At 40.3% G+C, this 19,341-nt stretch overlaps 2 protein-coding genes across 3 annotated transcripts in view; one reads left to right on the top strand and one right to left on the bottom strand.

The window, feature by feature from the left end:
• The window catches only part of cltca (clathrin, heavy chain a (Hc)), a 34,502-nt gene extending 23,672 nt beyond the window's left edge, over window positions 1-10,830 (bottom strand). For both annotated transcript variants that reach the window (XM_040012998.1, XM_040013007.1), the window contains exon 1: window positions 10,499-10,830. In XM_040012998.1, the coding sequence (XP_039868932.1) occupies window positions 10,499-10,540 (42 nt within the window). In that variant the 5' untranslated portion in view covers window positions 10,541-10,830. The remainder of the gene's footprint in view (window positions 1-10,498) is intronic.
• The window catches only part of LOC120720571, a 914,567-nt gene that overhangs the window by 872,180 nt on the left and 23,046 nt on the right, over window positions 1-19,341 (top strand). The gene's annotated exons all lie outside the window — the stretch shown is intronic.

Below are 19,341 nucleotides of genomic sequence, written 5' to 3'. Positions count from 1 at the left end.
TATGTCCAAAGTGACGTTGTTCAATAGTAAAGTCATTATTATTCATTTGATGAATTCCCTGCACTCTGATGTAAACAGATAATTGCTTTGTATAAACCTTTGTACTGAAACTTAGCAAAATTAAATAACAGACCACTGATTTCACATTTACACTGTGCTGCACTGACACACTGCACAAGCTCATTTTTACTGATATCCAAGTTGACAATTTGAACGATTCACATAAAACGTTGTTTTTCTTGGTCTTTAGGCATCAACTATACCGCAGACTGTCGTGTGTTTTCAGGGTAAAGGTTAGTTAGATTAGTTCTGTTGCTCTGCAAACAGACAGTACTCTTTGAATATGATATGCCAATATGATGAGCATGCATTTTTAATATTGTATGATCATGTTCTTTTAATTCTGATATGCCAAAATCATAATCGAAATTAAAAATTTGTTTGTGCTGCCCTCCACAGTTGATCAATGATAGGATAACAAAGGAAGAGCCTCCGAGAGACTTGCATGAAGCAAGAGTGAAAATCAAACCAATCTGTATTTAGAAAGTGTGGACAAAGAGAATAAAGAATGCATACAACTACGAAGGGTAGGCAAAGCACCTGGTAAAACACTTTTTAATGAAGAAGAAGAAGAAAAAAAACCACATTTAAGAAAGATAATTACAGAATCGATCACCTAGAGCACGTAAATGCTGATGTAGCAGAGACTACCGTATTTTTCACACTATAAGGCACACTTAAAATCCTTTAATTTTCTCAAAAATCGGCAGAGCGCCTTATAATCTGGTGCGCCTTATCTATGAATTCTGGCTGTGTTTACTGACCTCGAACCAATTTTATGTGGTACACGACGCTCAAAAGTCTATCAAAAAATGTTTTAGTAGGACTTTGCTAAGCTACGAAGCCGCACCGCTTGATGGATTGTCTAAGCGTTATGGCTACCATAGTCAGGAGCCTCGCGACTCATAGTAATCTGGGTCCAAAACGCCGTCCGCGTCAGGTCCCAAAGTCAAACGAACACTGTGTAAATTCTTTCATCTTTAATAAAATCATCAGCGTTGCTGCTTTACCAAGTGTAACAATTACGTTTAACATCCAGGCATCCATGAAAACAGAATTTATTAAATTTAACGGAGTTAGAAGTTACCAAGAAGTTAGCTCGCTGGTTTCGCTAGTTACCTAAACATGATATAGCATGTTCTGACGGAGAGATTTCTGGAAAAAAATAAAACGTACAGCTCTGCTATCACTACCAACATGAATGAAGACAGAAAACTACACAATAGTGATGTTTGTAGGGTTACTGAAGTAGGGCTAGATGGTATATAATGCTGTGCTAGTGATCGCTAGCGACACAGCTATGTTAGCATAACAAAGCATAACACAGTGAACCTGAACGCTAACTTTTTTCCACTTGATAAGAGTTCCCGATGTTTTTTTGACAAATGCAATCGCATGGAAAATTGCTGTAAACGGACCAAACTTCTGTAGGGGAGAACAACTGAGATAATCCAGCCACAATATGACGTTAGTCATTAATCAGGGCTCTAGACTAACTTTTTGCCATGGGCGTACCGGTACGCCTAACTTTTTAAAGTTAGGCGCACACAAATTTTATAATAATTTATATAATATAATGTGTTTTTCTGGATACACTGTGCTTTTTCAGCATTCAAAGATTGATGACACCGTGTCAGAGCACTGGCTATGAATTTCAGAAGGATCAGGCCTTAACAGAAAAGTTAGCAATAGTTCTTTTCCTATTACAGCTACATCCACTTCTGTCGTGCCTAGGCTGCTCACTAGGGCTGGGTATCATCACTGATTTCTATAATCCATTCAATTCCGGTTTTCAAAGTCCCGATTCGATTCAACTTAGCCTCAGACAGTCAGAAATATTATAATTCTGATCATTTATCAGTACTGACTTCTTCAGAATTGTGAACATCACAGCAGATGCCTTTGTGTGAAAGTAACTGAGAATAAAACAGAAAAACATGGAGATTTTCCTGGTCTGGCTTTTTATAGCAGATAACCTTAAAAATATTCTACAATGTTCTGCATATAAAGTTTACATTTCTTCAGTATTGAACAACAGAAAAAAAAAAAAAAAAAAAAAAAAAAAAAAAAAATAGGCTTTCTTGTCCGAGGTCATTTAAGTGGAAAAAAAGAAAAGAAAAAGACAGCAGCCACAGCGCCGTAAACAACGGTAGACTGGTGGGTAATAAGCGAATGAATAATACAGAAAACAGAGATTGGAGACGGGAAACTGTTCTTGAAGTACAGAGAGAGAGAGAGAGAGCTAGCTGTGCATGAAGTGTGATTTTAATAGTCGTGGAAGCAAAACAGCAAAATTCATGACGACATTGATCAAATGTGAAGCGCAGTTTGCTGCTTCTTTTGCTGCTGGCTCGGTGAATTTTGGTTGGAGAGAGACAAAACCTGCAGCTCAGAATCGGCGCAAAAAGACGTAATCACAGCGCGGACCGGACGCATCAGGATCGCTAAGCTCCGACAGCGTGTCCGTCTACGGGCCGTCGGGTGAGAAAGCCGAGAAAGACAAAGCTGATTCTGATGCATCGGTCCGCTCTGTGTTTACGTCTTTGTGTGGAGTCCGTGTACCTGCTCGCATTTGCTGTTTGGTTGTTGTTGAAATGGTTTTGTGAGCTTTAATCTGAGAATCTGGCGTTTCTGGCAAAACACAGTTATATTTAAAAGTCGATTCAGGATTTATTGAATTGATATCGCTTTATTCAAGCTACTCGCCTCCCACTTCCACCTGCACTTTCAACTGGACCACGGCCAATCAGAGAGGTCCCGCCCCTTACTATCTCTGATTGGTTTAGTCCACGATAGGGGCATAATGTGTGTCTGTTGTTGACCACAGGGAAGGTTGCAGATTTTTTTTTTTTTGCTACCCGAACATTTGGTCGCACAGGTGCAACCAAATATTTTTTTTTTTTAGTCGCACCACTGAAAAATTTGGTCGCATTTGCGACTTACATTGCCCTGTTAATGTAAGATAAGATAACCTTTATTAGTCCCACACGTGGGAAATTTGTTTTGTTACAGCAAAAAGTGGACAGTGCAAAGTTACATAGCAAAAATTAGAAAAACACTGGAACAACATATACTGGTGCGCCTTATCTATGAAAACCGACCCGTTTGTCGACAGTGCGCCTTATAATCCGAAAAATACGGTAGTTCAGCAAGCACTTGCAATGGCAGCAACAAAATGCCAGCAAGAGACATTGTGAATTATGATTACACTATTACCATCATTCATCTCTTTACAAACCATTAGCTCAAGCCCAGCCTTATTTTTTTCAATGACAGATTATAATGTTCTAGTTATTTTTCCATGATCAATCATTTTTTCCTTTACTGACCAAAATTGCTATGCTATATAAGCTAAGGAAGATACCTGGCCATGTGCCCTGTAGTGGTGCAACGGATCACGGTTGATCCGTAATCCGAACCGATCCCACTCCACGGTTCGGCACGCATGTGATCCGAAGATTCAAAAAAGAAGAAAAAAAAAAATAAAAATATATATATGTGTATGGTGGCGTGGTGGGTCTGTCAAGCAATAGTTATGGTCAGCGCTAGCGAAGTGGAGTGGAGTGAGTGGAGGAGCAGAGGAGTTTGCAGTATTTAAGCAGCCCTTTGCTGCCCAATCCGACCGGGCTAAAGCTATTACAAAAGCTATTGGGGTGTTTAGCTGCAGATGGGAGGCCGTATTCCTTTGTGCAAAACAAGGGGTTTAAACTAGGATGAACGTGCCACGCTATGATATCCCGTTGCGCGTCCACTTTAGTGGCAAGATCGTTCCAAGCATGTATGAGCAGGAAAAGATTTAAGTTATGGCTGAAATGTCCCAGGCATCTTCTGTTGCCCTAACTACTACAAATGGGTGGACCTCCGGGACAACGGAAAGCTACGTGACCGCTCACATCACAGCAGAGTGCGATATAATGAGCGGTATGTATTATTGTAGGGTCTACCTTACAATATAAAGCGCCTTGAGGCGACTGTTGTTGTGATTTGGTGCTTTATAAATAAAATTGAATTGAGTGGTAGATACAAAGCCCTATACTGTACCATAATTTGTTTTTTAATAATTGCGTGGAATGAGTCTAGAGTCGAATGTTTTTAACAGGCAAAAAATACTTCAATAAGTAAATGTTCAATTTTTGTCTTTTTTCGCTGATCCGAAAATTGATCCGATCCGTGAGATTTTTCATCCGTTGCACCACTAGTGCCCTGAAAGTGCCCATCCACATGCTTTATTGACAATTTACTGCAGTTATACACCAATTAGTTAAGTTAGCATAATTATGTATTTCTCAACAGCACTAGGGACAAACGTGACATTCAGAACAAAAAGCCTAATAAAAAGATCCCAATTTGAAACTTTGAGACAAAAAAAAAAAAAAAAAGTCAAAGCAGATGCAGATTGCATTTTTATCTACTGGGGGGGGAAAAAGCACATCAGCCAAGGTTTACAGACACTCATGACCTCGATTTATGTCATAAATGGACGGACTCCAATACCTTCAATGTGAGGTTGCAACAGGAACTGAGATCACAGTACAGGAAATTATCAGTTTTAATCACAGTGACAACAACTGAACTTCAGAGAAGGACAGATAACTCAAGTCTAAGCAAATCATATCCTGGGAATGAGAACTAACTAGATAAAAATATAATTAACACCCCATATGATGGTACTTATTCACTTAGTCCCTTGGAGAGGGAGAGGCCATTCTGGCCAAAAGTTGGAAACACTATATAATCTTAATGTTTCAATTTCTTTCATCCATTTTTGGATATGCTGTCACTACTTTGCTTAACAAAAATATTTAACAGGCTTAAAAATATTTTGAAAATCTTTACATTTTTCTTTACCACAAGAAGCCCCAAACCCTGTTTGCAACCAATGCAATAATATATCGAGCATGTACTGTTCCAAAATAGGTCAAATTTTAAGCAACTCCTCTATAAACAAATATATAACCCTAGTAAGAATGGAGTTTAACCGACTCCAAGAAAGTCAAGTCAAACACATTTAGTAAAGGCCCAACAACTGAGCACATGGCTGCTGCATAATCTTCCAATGACAATAAATCTACAGAAAGATTTGAACTATTCTCCAACAACCTGTCAGCCCTGTCAGTAGAGTTAACCTGTATGCTCTTCCCTTAAAGGAAAGCAGCATCTTGTTCAGCAGAAAATAAACTTTGCACATGTAAAGTTCAAGGCAGGGTAGGGAAGGATGTGCTATGTAATGTGCTGAGGCTAGCAGGACTTGTTTGCAATACTCCACAACAGGAAGCCAGGGAGTCATTGTCTACCAGGACTGAAACAACAGGCCTGCTGAATCCTGCCTTCTCTGCTATCATGGGCCACTGGAGGGGGACATGGGATCATGGGTGAGGCATAAAAAGTGCTGCCTTTACAATTATAGTATTAGAAAGGAAAAAAGATGGAAGGGGTTCTGAACATCATCTGTCTCCAGTTCAGGTCATTTCTTGCTGAGGTGGTTGTGAGACTACAGTTTCCTTCTTTCCCTAAATGAGAGCTTTATCTTACATTTAGAGGCTGCTGCAGAATGTCAAGTGTTCAGCAAATCTGTATCCTTGCCAGCCTGTCACGAGGTATCAGGTGGTCATTTACTAGCACAGGTCAAAGTGTGACATGCAAACCTTTGTAAAAAGCATGAAACAACCTGCCCCTCCTCAACAGGCAAACAGAAGGGATGTACAAGTATTTGCTTTGAACTAAATCAATTTGCTATTAAATACTATTGTGAGTGCAGTTAACTATGGATACAAAGCGTCAGGTTTTCAGGGAACTAAATCCTTTCGCAGACTACAAACACCTAATTTAAAGCTAACCACAACACTTATTTGAAAGATCACCACTAATAATCACATCCTCTTCTTTCTTGCACCCTGTGTAAATTTGTATATTTAACTCAAGGTCTTCCTATGTAGGGCAAAATTTATCTAAATGACTATTTTTTTATGAATATCAAACTCTTTCAAAGGAAAAGAAGCTAGTACAACTGTAAAAGACAGCCAAGTCCAGTAATATAATGACACTCTGAGCTATAATTAGTATTCTAATTAGACTAGTACAAGTAAGAGAAACTTTTTGAAATTTTCACTATATTGTGGGCCTGCTGTCATGCATTTGTTACTAAAAGCCCAATTACGGAAATGTATACATTTTCTGTCATAGTGTATTTTAATGCAGTGTTTTCAGTATATACCAAAAGACTATAGAAAAAGCTCAAGTACAATTCAAAATCTTAACCAAGGGAGATAAATGAAGACATCTTTTGCAAATGTAACAAATTACTGTGTACATCAAGACCAAAAAATCTGTGTACACCAAAAGTAGATAAGAGTAACATGCAATTATGGACTTATGGATGTGAAATATTGTATTTACTCAACACACAATCTATGGTTTTCCCTACATATCATCAGATTATCTTTGGGCACTGGATAGGAAGCCTGCCTTGTCAAACCCTGCTTACTAAATGCAAAATGGAAGTCTTCATCAACAGAGAATGATACCATGTTGCCATTACGCAAACTGGAGCCATTTTTGAAGATTACAGATTACACTCCCATGCTTACTTTGAGACTGGTTTCTGTCAGAACAATCACACCACTAAAACCTAAATGACAATTATCTCTTTTTCTGAATGGCAAACTGAAGGTTATACCACGTGAGGGAAAGATGTGACACTGTCACTTATGCTATCATGTCTGTTTGACTGGAGTCAACACTACACTATATAAATGGATGATATATAAAAATGCAAGATGTGCAAGTAGACCGGATGACACACAGATGGATAGTGTGAGGGAGACCAAGGGAGGGAGGAAACTGCAAAGACTGAGACTACCAAGTTTAACATGTATTGCTAGCTCAGTGCCTCAGCTCTCCAATTCAGATCCAGTAAAATCGACATGATTAATGCAACAATCCTATTTCGACATGTTTTACATCTATAAAAGTTCAGATTCAAAAGTATAGAACCAAATTTATGTGGTTTCAAGTATAATTTTTAGTTACTGATTAATCTAAAGCTTTTATTCAAGCTTTGTGCTGACTAATTGATTAACCAGCATACCTTTAAATATCCATTTAAGCACAACATCAGCAAACATCCAGTTTGTTCGTGACATTTATGTCAGTTTGGTCAGAATATGAATAATGAGCAAAATAATTAAGCTATCACCCAACACTGGTGACACCCAGCAGCCTTGAAGGGTGATCCAAAATCACTTTAAGGCTTTAAAAAAACAACAACAAAAAAAAAAAAAAAAACCTTGAACATGGCATTGAAAACAATATCCCTACATACATCATGATGCAAAACTGTGTGAGTGATTGAAATTGGGTTTGACTTTGACTTAACACTAAAGCAAATTTTAAAGTCTGTCCGTAATTAAACTCGCTTGGTTGAGAATTCGCGGGTGAAAAACAAAAGCATAAACCATGACCTGACATCAGGACGGTCTCACCGTAGACATCTGAGTCTAAAGTATAAGTAAAGCAGTAGAGCTAGATGTGAAGGAGTTATAATGGTCCATAACTGAGATATGCATATTTGCACAAAGAATGTTTTATGATACATCCAATTTTTCAGCCTAAGACATTAAACAAAAAAAAAAAAAAAAAAAAAAAAAAAAGAGATAACTGAGGTAATTTCAAGTCTGTCTAACAGGCTCTGAATCCATTGTTAATCACAGCTAAGCACACAGTGGTGTAGACTCAAACAGTGCCTATACGGTGATTTACTACTAACTAGTACCTAAAAGGAATGCAACAATATAAGCTGAACACTGGTAGGCAGCTTTGTGGACTTAGATTAGCCTATTGGAAAATGAGATGTGATGATGATTCATATGTTATGTAACGATAGAGAAGCTGAATTTTTTTTTTTTTTTAAACATTCTTGTATTCATGGTACAATTTATATTTTATTTATCCATAAAATAAAAGTATAAATGGTTTTGGCACTGGCTAGTGATCACAATAGTACTAATTATAAAATATCACCATTGGGCCACAATCTTATATTGGATGGATTCCTGCCAAATAGCTTAAGAAATAAAACACGGCTAGCAGCACTATGTAAATATTTCTGCTCCACATGAACAAAGCAAAAAGAACATCAACCATAAGGTGAAACGACAGGCTTTGCATCCAGGCACTGACAGTTACTCATTTGATCAAACGAGTTCAGCTTCATCTGGTTTTTCAGTAATTGGACTAAGAAAGATATAAGATGTTTCTCACAGATAATCCAAGCTTAAACACACTCATAATAGTGGTAACCATTAGCTGGTATAATTAGAAAAAAAAAAAAAAAAGACTACTTCATGAGTATAATTAAACGGACAGCTAAAGAGTTTGACCAAGTCAAAAGTAAAAGAAATTCTTGCAGTGATTCTAACATGCATTTGTTCAGAAACTCCATATGCATCATGAATGAAACCGCATATGCAGGTCATGCATTAGTGATATGTGCTGAAGATCCCTTTGTGTTTGTCACATAACATAACCTGGTGAGTCTGAGAATTACAGTACAGTACATTAATTAAAAGCTATGGCGTCAGTTTTTAAAGATGGACAGAAGAACAAGCACAAAAAATACATTCACCTTGCAGCTGACTGTGAAGTTTGTGAGTTCAATGAATTAAATGTTCAACACATTTGAAAGAGAAAGATGCACTGTTAGGAGATGACAGCGCTTTTTCCCCTCACTAAAGATAAAATACTAGTTAATTCACAATGCAATTTGCCAATTTTGTATTGCTCTGTTTGCTTCTACAACCAAAAGGACTTAATAAGCAAGTCAAAAATCATTCAATAATAATTTCATTGTAACTCTAGGCACAAAAGGTCTTTGCATAGCTTTGTGAAGCTCAGCCTCCATACAACCCCATGTGATAGGCCTACATATTAACTCATCAATGTCTGTGACATGAATTAACTTCTTTATGAATTAAGAATGTAGTAACAGGGAATGCTGCGCTGTACTGAAAATGTTAATCATCTTTGGTTTGACAGATTTATCAGACACAAATTACAGTCTGACCAACCCATAGCATTTACCTGCTATGAACAAGAACAGCAGTACCATACTACTACACTGCTAATCTCTTAAGACATGCAATTAGGATCAGAGTCTGAACAGCAAGAAAAAGTAACATCAGGAACCTGGTGTTCAAATATCCACTCAGCTAACCTGTGACTGAGCAAATGACTTAATGTTACAATAACCCCCAAAGCCAATGAACATAACGTCTGACCCCCTTTTTACAACTCAGTTCTACTGATCAAAGCTTAAAATGTCTTTCTTGACACCAAATTATTAGTCTCATGTGACACCCAAAGCCTTTAGTCATTGGATAACAGAGATAATTGTTTAATAAAGACCAAATACAGACTTGGGTGGATCAGAGTTCCCATTTGAAGCTTGATTTAGACACGAAAAGTCTATGTTTTATTCATTACATCTTGAAAGTCAGGAGCACTTTAGACTGACCCATAGGCTTCCTGTTTCCTCCACCTGACCTGAAAGCAGTTTTATTGGCATTATAGTAAAGGTGTGGCCATTTAAAGCATGAAGTACGTACAATCCAGGTAATACGTGGGGGTGCACAAAAAGGAAGAACTTACTAATAGCATAAAAATCTTTAATAGCAGCTCCGTTGCGATCAAGGTGTGCCTCGGAGATAAAAAGAAAGAGTACTGAATAGAAAAGGAGGCTCCGTGAATTCTTGAGTCACAGTTAACTTTGGCAAAGTCATTCAGCACGGGCGCTGGATTGCTATCTAACATACCACATGATCATTTGTACAACCTGCCAACGTGATATCCCCTTAAGGTCAAATAATCACTTTCAAATTAACACGACGGTACATATAATCAGGGCGCAGACAAATAAGGCGGGTGTAGAAGTTTTAATATTTTTTTGCGCCGTATGGTGATTTGAAGAAATCGATTGAGCAGTGTCGCAACAGGCGACAATAAGGATAACTATTTCATTTCTGAATCAGACGATTACAAGGCACTGATAGTGACGATTAATACCAACGACAGCAATAGCCACTCCGAGAAAATGAACACTTTTGCTGTGAATGGGGCAAATACTTATGAGAAATGGTAAACACATATTTCCGTTCATCACTACGACCTATTAGCATTATTTATATGCTGTATTTCTGTATTTCAGACTTAAAGAAGCGGACGAGGGTGGGTAAGCAAAGTGTTAGCAAGAATGCTTGATGCTACTAGCCAAGACAAACGTCATCCACCCTGTCAAGCTAGTTAGCGTAGCACCAAACGCTAACTTAGCTTGCTAGCAATCTCAAACTTGTGTTGAGTCTCTGAAGCGACAGCCAGTCTGGCAGTTATTGCGACCGAAAGATGAACTTGATCAAACAATTTAACCATTCATTGATTCACATACCTGCAGGTGCTCCTGAAAGCGAATAGGCAGGATCTGAGCCATGGCGGTTCCTCTCTCACTCTCCTCCGGTCTCGTCTAATGCTAACAAACTACGGCTGCTTCTCTCAGATCCTAGCCGGACAGCCAGGAAGTCTCTAGTCTAAAGTCCAATTGTAAGCGGATTCTACGCCTTATTTAAAACGCGCTGTCGGTGTGACTGTACTTTATTTGTTTTTTATTCCTTCCCTTAACTGTTTACTTGCGGTCTTCCCCGGCTAACGACTGTCACTACACCGACTCCCTGGACCTGCAATGGCGGTGGAGGTTGGTCAGCAGAGAAAACATCCCGGAAATGGAAGTGCACTCAATAAGGCGGATGGATACGTATTTCGACTTTTAAAAAGTGAACTGTGCTTAGTATGTTGCCGTTTGTTTGAAACATTTATAACATTTTAATTGTTCTTTAAAATATCAAAATAAGACAATGAACTTCAGCATAAAAATATATGAGAACAAACGTAAAAGTGGGACTACTTCTTTCTGTTCGCCCTTTGATTTTTGCCACATCATTCGTCTTTCTAAATTAACGTCATTCCTACGCGGTGTATAGTAGCTGTACACTTGTTCCTCTCAGCCAATCCGATCACTCAGTACTCAAACGAGTAATTCAACTTTATTCTAATTACGGGACAGCACTAAATTACTTTAAATTACGATTTAAATGCGCAGAGGAGATTCTTTCCTTATCATAATATATTTTTTCTTGATCCTTAACAAGAACTTACTGGTCAGTACGCAGTGTACACAGCATGGTTCACATTAAAGGACTAAGTTTTTACTACAGTGCCTATTGATAACAGGCCATTGTGTTTGTGTTGTTTAATTTCAGCCTTGGGGTTTGGGGGGACTTGTTCTGGTGAATTTTTGAAATCGCCCCTGCATTAATTTATCAAGAAAATGTCTTTAATTGTAAAAGTATACTTAACACGTCAACACATTCCTCAGTAGTTTTACAGCTTTTTAGTTATTTATTTATTTATTTATTAACTTTGTGTGTCCTACATATTTGTAAGGCTGTGTCCCCTTGTGTTCTCCCTGAAATCTATACCTATGAATTCACATGACGACTAGAATCTATTTTCTATAATTTGGCAGTCAAAGGAATTATAATGTGTGAAATATTATGGTTAGAAAGTCTAATAGCAGAAATTTTCTGTTTTGTTCAGATGCATGCAATACGTGTTGGGTGGAGTGTGCAGGCATTTTAGTGAGTATTCATTTCCCTTTTTTACATCCACAATTTCTGTTGGCAGAGGATGTAACCTTATTGCTCAACATAAAACTGAATTATGGGAAAGCCATCTCTTAAGTGAGCTGACCTTTCAGCAGAAATGTTATTCTGTCGAGCCAGCAATTATAGCTTCTGAGGAAACAGACATCGCAAGAAAACGACTAGATCTGCATGTATTAGTCAATCATGTGTCAAGATGCCTAGCTGTGGTACCATCCTCCAATATTACTGTGCATAAAATGTGTTATAGGGGGATTAAATTTGAGGTGGTGAACATCTGATCAGATTATTGTTGTTCTTCCCTGCAGATGGGAACTGAACAACAACAGAGACTAAGCCAGTTCTGCACATTAAAAAACAAACAAACAGGATTCAGTGTTTATACGAAAGATGATGATTCACAGCATGACTAACGGATATCTATCCATCCATCCGCTTCACCTTTTCAGGGTCGCATGGGGTGCTGGGCGAGAGGCGGGGTACACCCTGGACAGGTCGCCAGTCTGTCACAGGGCTAACAGACACAGACAACCATTCACACCTATGGACAATTTGGATTAATCAATTAACTTATCTGCACAAACTGCATGTCTTTGGACGGTGGGAGGAAACCGGAGTACCTGGAAGGAACCCACGCAAACACAGGGAGAACATGCAAACTCCACACAGAAAGACCCCGGCCTGATGATGGAATTGAACTCAGGACCTTCTTGCTGTGCGGCAAGAAGGTCTAACCACCGTGCCACCGTGCTGCCCTGATTAATCGATATCTAATAAAATAAAATAAAGATAACTGAGTCAGAATGGCCAACTCTTCTTATATGTTCTTATGTATCGACACCCTTCATTGGTTAGATCCCACCCATCTAAGCTCCTTTACTTTTATGTTATCTGATCACATTTGTTCTTTACTACAACATTGATGGATATAGACTTTATTAATCTCACACTTGTTAGATGCACTGTATTAGACATACAGTAGAAAACAATAAATGAATGAGGAAAAAGTAAAACTGCCAAAAATGTGCTAAAATACACAGAAAAATACACAGAAAATACACAGAAAAATACACAAAAAATACACAGAATTGTCACAAAGACTTCATTTTATACTGCATCAAGGGCATTTTGACCCATATTTATTTTTTTAGCTGTTTCAACACTGATTTATCCTCTGTGCATATTGTACAGTCTGGCTGCTGTTGGGATGAAGGTTTTTGGCCACAAACATAAACACATCTGCACGAATGCACACAGTGTGAAAACCAGCCTGACTGTCACTCTTGACTCACATGAAGCACATATGAAGCAAGTTCAGTGGAGGCTGCTGAGATGCAGAGGACAACGAGATTTTCAATTTAAGTTTTTCCAGAAATGAACTGATGAATTTTGTTTGTCCAAGTCTTATGAAAAGAACTCATCTACTTATGTGTGCCTGCATCTGGAACAGACCAACTATGGCGTTTGTTTACTTCTCTATAGTTTCAGGGGAGAGCGTAGTAGAGAGTGTCCTGAATAGACCATTCAGGCTGCTGTTGCCATGGATTCACAGGGCGAGGAAACCCAAGACAGAGACACCATGTGTGTTACGATGAAAGAGTGGCTTTGGGACTATCAGCACGTCACACTGGCCTGCTGACACTGAAAGTATAGCTGCAGATTTCATGCAAAATGAGGGGCAGCACTGGTAGTTATGCCACCCTTGCCCTGGTCTTTCATTCTGATTGTCTTATAACAGAAGCATCTTCCATGTAGCTCGGTGAAAGGAGCAGCCATGCTTGGACTCAGGGATATGTGTAACTGGAAGCAACTTACAAAAAGGTGACTGTCTCCTTTACCCATTTCTTGACCGCTAGTACACCCCAGTGCTTTGGCAAGCATTTAGCCACAGATGGGAGCTCCATGTCTTCCTGTGGCTGGGAGGATCCCATCAGGAATGACTGAGAGGGACTGACACTGGGATCCGGAACTGACATTGAAAAGCTCCTCTTCTGTTTCTTTCCCCTTTCCTCTTTTCCCTCATCTGCCTGTGTCACTAAAACAGCCAGTGGTTAAGGGACACATGCCACGCTGTGTTTTTGTGTTCATAATTTAGCAGTTTCTAGTTTATTCCACACACACACACACACACACACACACACACACACACACACACACACACACACACACACACACACACACACACACACGCTAAATAATGCTTGACCATCTTGACCCTTTACATTTCTGCTCATGCACCTCAGTCACATGTGCATTGTAGCCTAACCTTTGAACAACAGTTCAAGGGAAGTTACTAATTGACTGTGTGAGGGCCTTTGCTCCTTTCAAACAGGCAGCAGTATAGTGTGTCACAAGCCACAGATGACAGTCTAAATCAGCACCAGCATTGTCACAACATTTTTGCATGAGGTGAAAGGTGAAAAATAATGAGCCTTTTATTGACTATTTTTGAGATAATTGAATTACAAAAACATGTTTTTCTGCATTTCAATAAAACCTTGAAGGACTGGTTTCACTGGAGGCAGTTATTTGGATTTTGATGCCACCTAGTGGAGCGAGGCTCCAATTAGACCTCTGTGAATGTAACATTTGAATTGATGGAAGAGTTTTGCCCCAGTTCTCATACTGTAACGAGGCGCATCTTTAAGCATAAGCATATGATCTCTGAACAATCAAAATGCTAAAGTACTCAATAAAAAGGCAGTGAGAAGGACTGGAAATGGAAAATTATTTAAACAGCAGAAAAGTCAGAAGAAATACTTCCATTCCCCGGGTTCCTGGTTAGCTCAGTGGGTTAGCGTGTATATGAAATGGCATCACCAGTCAGGTCGCAGATTCATGCATATAATACATCGCTTGCAGCATTATAATATTTTCCATGTTTAAAGTTGTTACTGGTAGTTTTGCTCTGTCCTGGTGTGTCTTATTTATCCTGAATTGCAACATACTCTCTGCTAAAAATGAAATAACTTATCATCCTTGTGAGAGCCTCTCCCAGATCACACACCCTGTGGCTACTTTGACTTTGCTTTTTGTTGTGGAAAAAGGCTTTTCACTCCCCTACCAGCTGTATTTCTTTTACAAAGATGAAACTTTGACTCTTTAAATGTTCCACATAGAGTGCATGTCTCTGAACAACGTATAAAAAGTAACCTAACATCTCTCTCGTGTTCCTTCTTCCTGATGTTGCTGTCATTCAGTAGCATCTATCGCTACGGCCGTCTCCTTCTGTTTGTCTACCACCACTACAGTGGTTGCAAAAGTATTCGGCCCCCTTGAACTTTCCCACATTTTGTCACATTACAGCCACAAACATGAATCAATGTTATTGGAATTCCTCGTGAAACACCAACACAAAGTGGTGCACATGTGAGAAGTGGAATGAAAATCAGACATGATTCCAAACATGTTTTACAAATCAATAACTGCAAAGTGGGGTGTGCGTAATTATTCAGCCCCCTTTGGTCTGAGTGCAGTCAGTTGCCCATAGGCGTTGCCTGATGAGTGCTAATGACTAAATAGAGTGCACCTGTGTGTAATCTAATGTCAGTACAAATATAGCTGCTCTGTGACGGCCTCAGAGGTTGTCTAAGAGAATATTGGGAGCAACAACACCATGAAGTCCAAAGAACACACCAGACAGGTCAGGGATAAAGTTACTGAGACATTTGAGAACAGAAAAAACCCCTCTGCACATGAAAAAACTCTTAATACACCAAAGAAACACATGACAAGCAACAGGGGTGGGTAAAGGGTGAGAGACAGCCAGTGTAGACAGTACATCCGGGCCTGCGTGCACTGGTCTCCATGATCCACCATCAACATCGGAAGGGAATAAGCATCGAAGGCGTTTGGAAAGGGAGGGGGGATGAGTGTGTGCATATTAGTGTATATATATGTGTGTGTGTGTGTGTGTGTGTGTGTGTGTCTGTGTGTGTGTGTGTGTGTGTGTGTGTGTGTGTGTGTGTGTGTGTCTGTGTGTCCAGAGTTCAGCTGAGACAGTGTCCTTCGCCCTGCCAGGCTAAGTAAACAGTCTTCCAACCAACCCAGGTGGCCTTGCATGGAATGGGAAGGAAGCAGTAGCAGCAGTAATGAACAGTCTAAACACGGTCGTTATCAGGGTGTTGTTGTTCAGCTCCAGCCTTGCGACTGCAGCTGGCACCGAGAGGGTCTCCGCATGAAGTGATGGTGCTTTTTACTTTAGTGCGAACAACTCATATGAATTTCAAAGCTGTTCTAACAGTCCAGCACTGGTCTCTCAATCTCCCGTTGGAGAGCCGCGAGCTTCTCCATGATGTTATCCAAACTTATGTTCCGTGATGTTGTCGTTCTTTTTGCTCAAAGAGCAGGTTCTGAGAACTCACGACCGCAGTGCACTTCCCCAAGATGTGATCCAATTTGCGCTCAAAGGTGTTGTTCGAGCTAGCCCCTCCAGATGTAATCCAGTTTTTCACTCAGAGGTCTTGTTCTGAGTATTCACAGCAGCCGTGCGTTCTCCAAGATCTTCTCCGTGCTGACTCAATGAGCCCATTTTGAGAAACTCACGCCTCGTCCCATCGTTCCAATCCCAGTGGGCAGCCTTGTGGGGTTTGAACAGCCGGTTCCGCTTCCTTAATTCTTCGATAAGTCAGGGCCAAGCCAGCTCCGATCAGCAAGAACCCTGTTATCATGGTTCCGAATAGGTAGATATCTTTAGCAGTCAGGCTCACCCAAGCCCAGACTTCTCGTTGAGAAGGGGTGTCAATTGCATTTAGGGACCAGTTGATCAAATCCATAATTCTCTTTTAGGTTTTAGAGAACAGACTGTGAGAGAGTGTTCCAGGGAAAAGTAATACAAAAAACACGAGACTAGACAGGACATAAGAGGCTAAGCAGGGAAGCTAAGGGAGAGGAGGAGGAGGAGAAAAGTGCGACCGCCTTCGTCGAGAGCAAGAGCAGTTAACAGAAAACCATAAGAAGTCCCGTTTGCCACAAGCCATGTGGGGGACACAGCAAACATGTGGAAGAAGCTGCTCTGGTCAGATGAGACCAACATGGAACTTTTTGGCCAAAATGCAAAACGCTATGTGTGGTGGAAAACTAACGCTGCACATCACTCTGAACACACCATCCCCATTGTCAGATATGGTGGTGGCAGCATCATGCTCTGGGGGGGCTTCTCTTCAGCAGGGACGGGGAAGCTGGTCAGAGTTGATGGGAAGATGGATGGAGCCAAATACAGGGCAGTCTTGGAAGAAAACCTCTTGGAGTCTGCAAAAGACTTGAGACTGGGGCGGAGGTTCACCTTCCAGCAGGACAACGACCCTAAACATGAAGCCAGGGCAACAATGGGATGGTTTAAAACAAAACACATCCATGTGTTAGACTGGCCCAGTCAAAGTCCAGATCTAAATCCAATCCAGAATCTGTGGCAAGACCTGAAAACTGCTGTTCACAAACGCTGTCCATCTAATCTGACTGAGCTGGAGCTGTTTTGCAAAGAAGAATGGGCAAAGATTTCAGTCTGTAGATGTGCAAAGCTGGTAGAGACAGACCCTAAAAGACTGGCAGCTGGAACTGCAGCAAAAGGTGGTTCTACAAAGTATTGACTCAGGGGGCTGAATAATTACACACACCCCACTTTGCAGTTATTTATTTGTAAAAAATGTTTGGAATCATGTCTGATTTTCGTTCCACTTCTCACATGTGCACCACTTTGTGTTAGTCTTTCACGTGGAATTCCAATAACATTGATTCATGTTTGTGGCTGTAATGTGACAAAATGTGGGAAAGTTCAAGGGGGCTGAATACTTTTGCAAGCCACTGTATATTCGGTTGGTTAGTCATCACTTTGTCCGTCTGTATCTGGATCCCACAGGATCTTAGCTCAGTCATTCTCCACCACTCGTGGGGGCATCTCCCATTTTGACCTCAGGGCTTCCAGGACACACTTGGCACAGATGTTTCTGTACACTGGCGTTCCATGTATGCCCTGCTGCTAGCATCTTACACCCTGCTGTTATGCACTGCAAAAACTCAAAATCTTAGCACGTATATTTGTCTTGTTTCTAGTCAAAATAATCTTATCGCACTTAAGACAAATTGAACTAAAGGGTAACATCCCAGTAAGATATATTAACTTGTGGATCTTGAAATAGAAACTTTTCACTTCCATTGATCAATGATCAGGGGTGCTAGTATCAGTTATTGAGCAGACATTTCAGGCTCGGGTTGCCTATCTAACATTTTTACTGCCAGGTCATATGTGATCATTAAAGTTTTCAGCTGAATAGATGACTGACTTCTGATTGCTTACATCTCTTCCATCTTCCTTTTGTCTTTATTTCAAATTCAAATTCAAATTTTATTTGTCACGTACACAGTCATACACAGTACGATATGTAGTGAAATGCTTGGACAACTGCTCGTGACCTAAAGAAAACAAAAAAGGAAAAGGCTATGAATAAGATAGGAAATAAATATGAAAAATTAAAAAGGGTAAATTTAACTAGGAAGGAATAAAATATAGATTAAGGTTAAAAATGAAATAACTGTACAACACAAATTAGAATGAAGGGTAAATTTAACTGGGAGAATAAGATAAAATATATAAATTAAAGTTGAAAATAAAATAACTGTACAACAAAATACACAATATAGAACTATATAAGAATGTATGAAGAAATATAAATAAATATATACACAATAACAGCAGCGTGATTTAAGTAATGAAGTGAAAACAATGTCCAGAATGTCCAGTGTGTGTGTAAGAACCATATGTGTGGGTCAGTACTGTGTGGTGGTGTGATTGAGAGACCGTATCGCCTGCGGGAAGAAGCTCCTCCTCAGTCTCTCTGTGTTGGTCTTCAGGGAGCGGAATCGCTTTCCTGACCTCAGCAGAGAGAACAGTCTGTTGTTGGGATGGCTGAGGTCCTTCACGATCTTCCTGGCCTTGGTCCAGCACCGCCTGCTGTAGATTGAGTGCAGGTCAGGGAGCTCCGAGCAGATGGTGCGCTCAGCTGACCGCACAACCCTCTGTAGGACTCGTCTGTCCTGCATGGTGCTGTTCCCGAACCAGGTTAAGATGTTTCCCGTCAGGATGCTCTCTATGGTGCAGGAGTACAAGTTCCTGAGCACCTTGGAGGGCAGTTGGAAGTCTCTCAAGCGTCTGAGGTGGTAGAGACGCTGACGGGCCTTTTTCACCACGGTGTTGATGTGACAGGACCATGACAGGTCCTGCGTGATGTGAACTCCGAGGTATTTGAAGCTGTCCACTCTCTCCACTGGGCACTCGTTGATGATGGGGGTCTGGTAGTTCCTCTCCTGCTTAGTGCTGAAGTCCACTATCAGCTCCTTTGTCTTACTGACGTTTAGAAGGAGGTTGTTCCTCTGGCACCAGTTCTCCAGATTCCTAATCTCCTTCAGGTAGGCCGTCTCGTTGTTATCAGAGATCAGGCCCACCACGACGGTGTCGTCAGCAAACTTGATGATGGTGGTGGAGCTGGTAGTGGCCACACAGTCATATGTGTACAAAGAGTACAGCAGGGGGCTCAGAACACACCCCTGGGGGGCTCCAGTGCTGAGAGTGGTGGAG

The sequence above is a fragment of the Simochromis diagramma genome, unplaced genomic scaffold, assembly GCF_900408965.1.
Source record: "Simochromis diagramma unplaced genomic scaffold, fSimDia1.1 OVJJ01000123.1, whole genome shotgun sequence".
Lineage (NCBI taxonomy): Eukaryota > Metazoa > Chordata > Actinopteri > Cichliformes > Cichlidae > Simochromis > Simochromis diagramma.
This window is presented reverse-complemented; position numbering and strand designations above follow the sequence as displayed.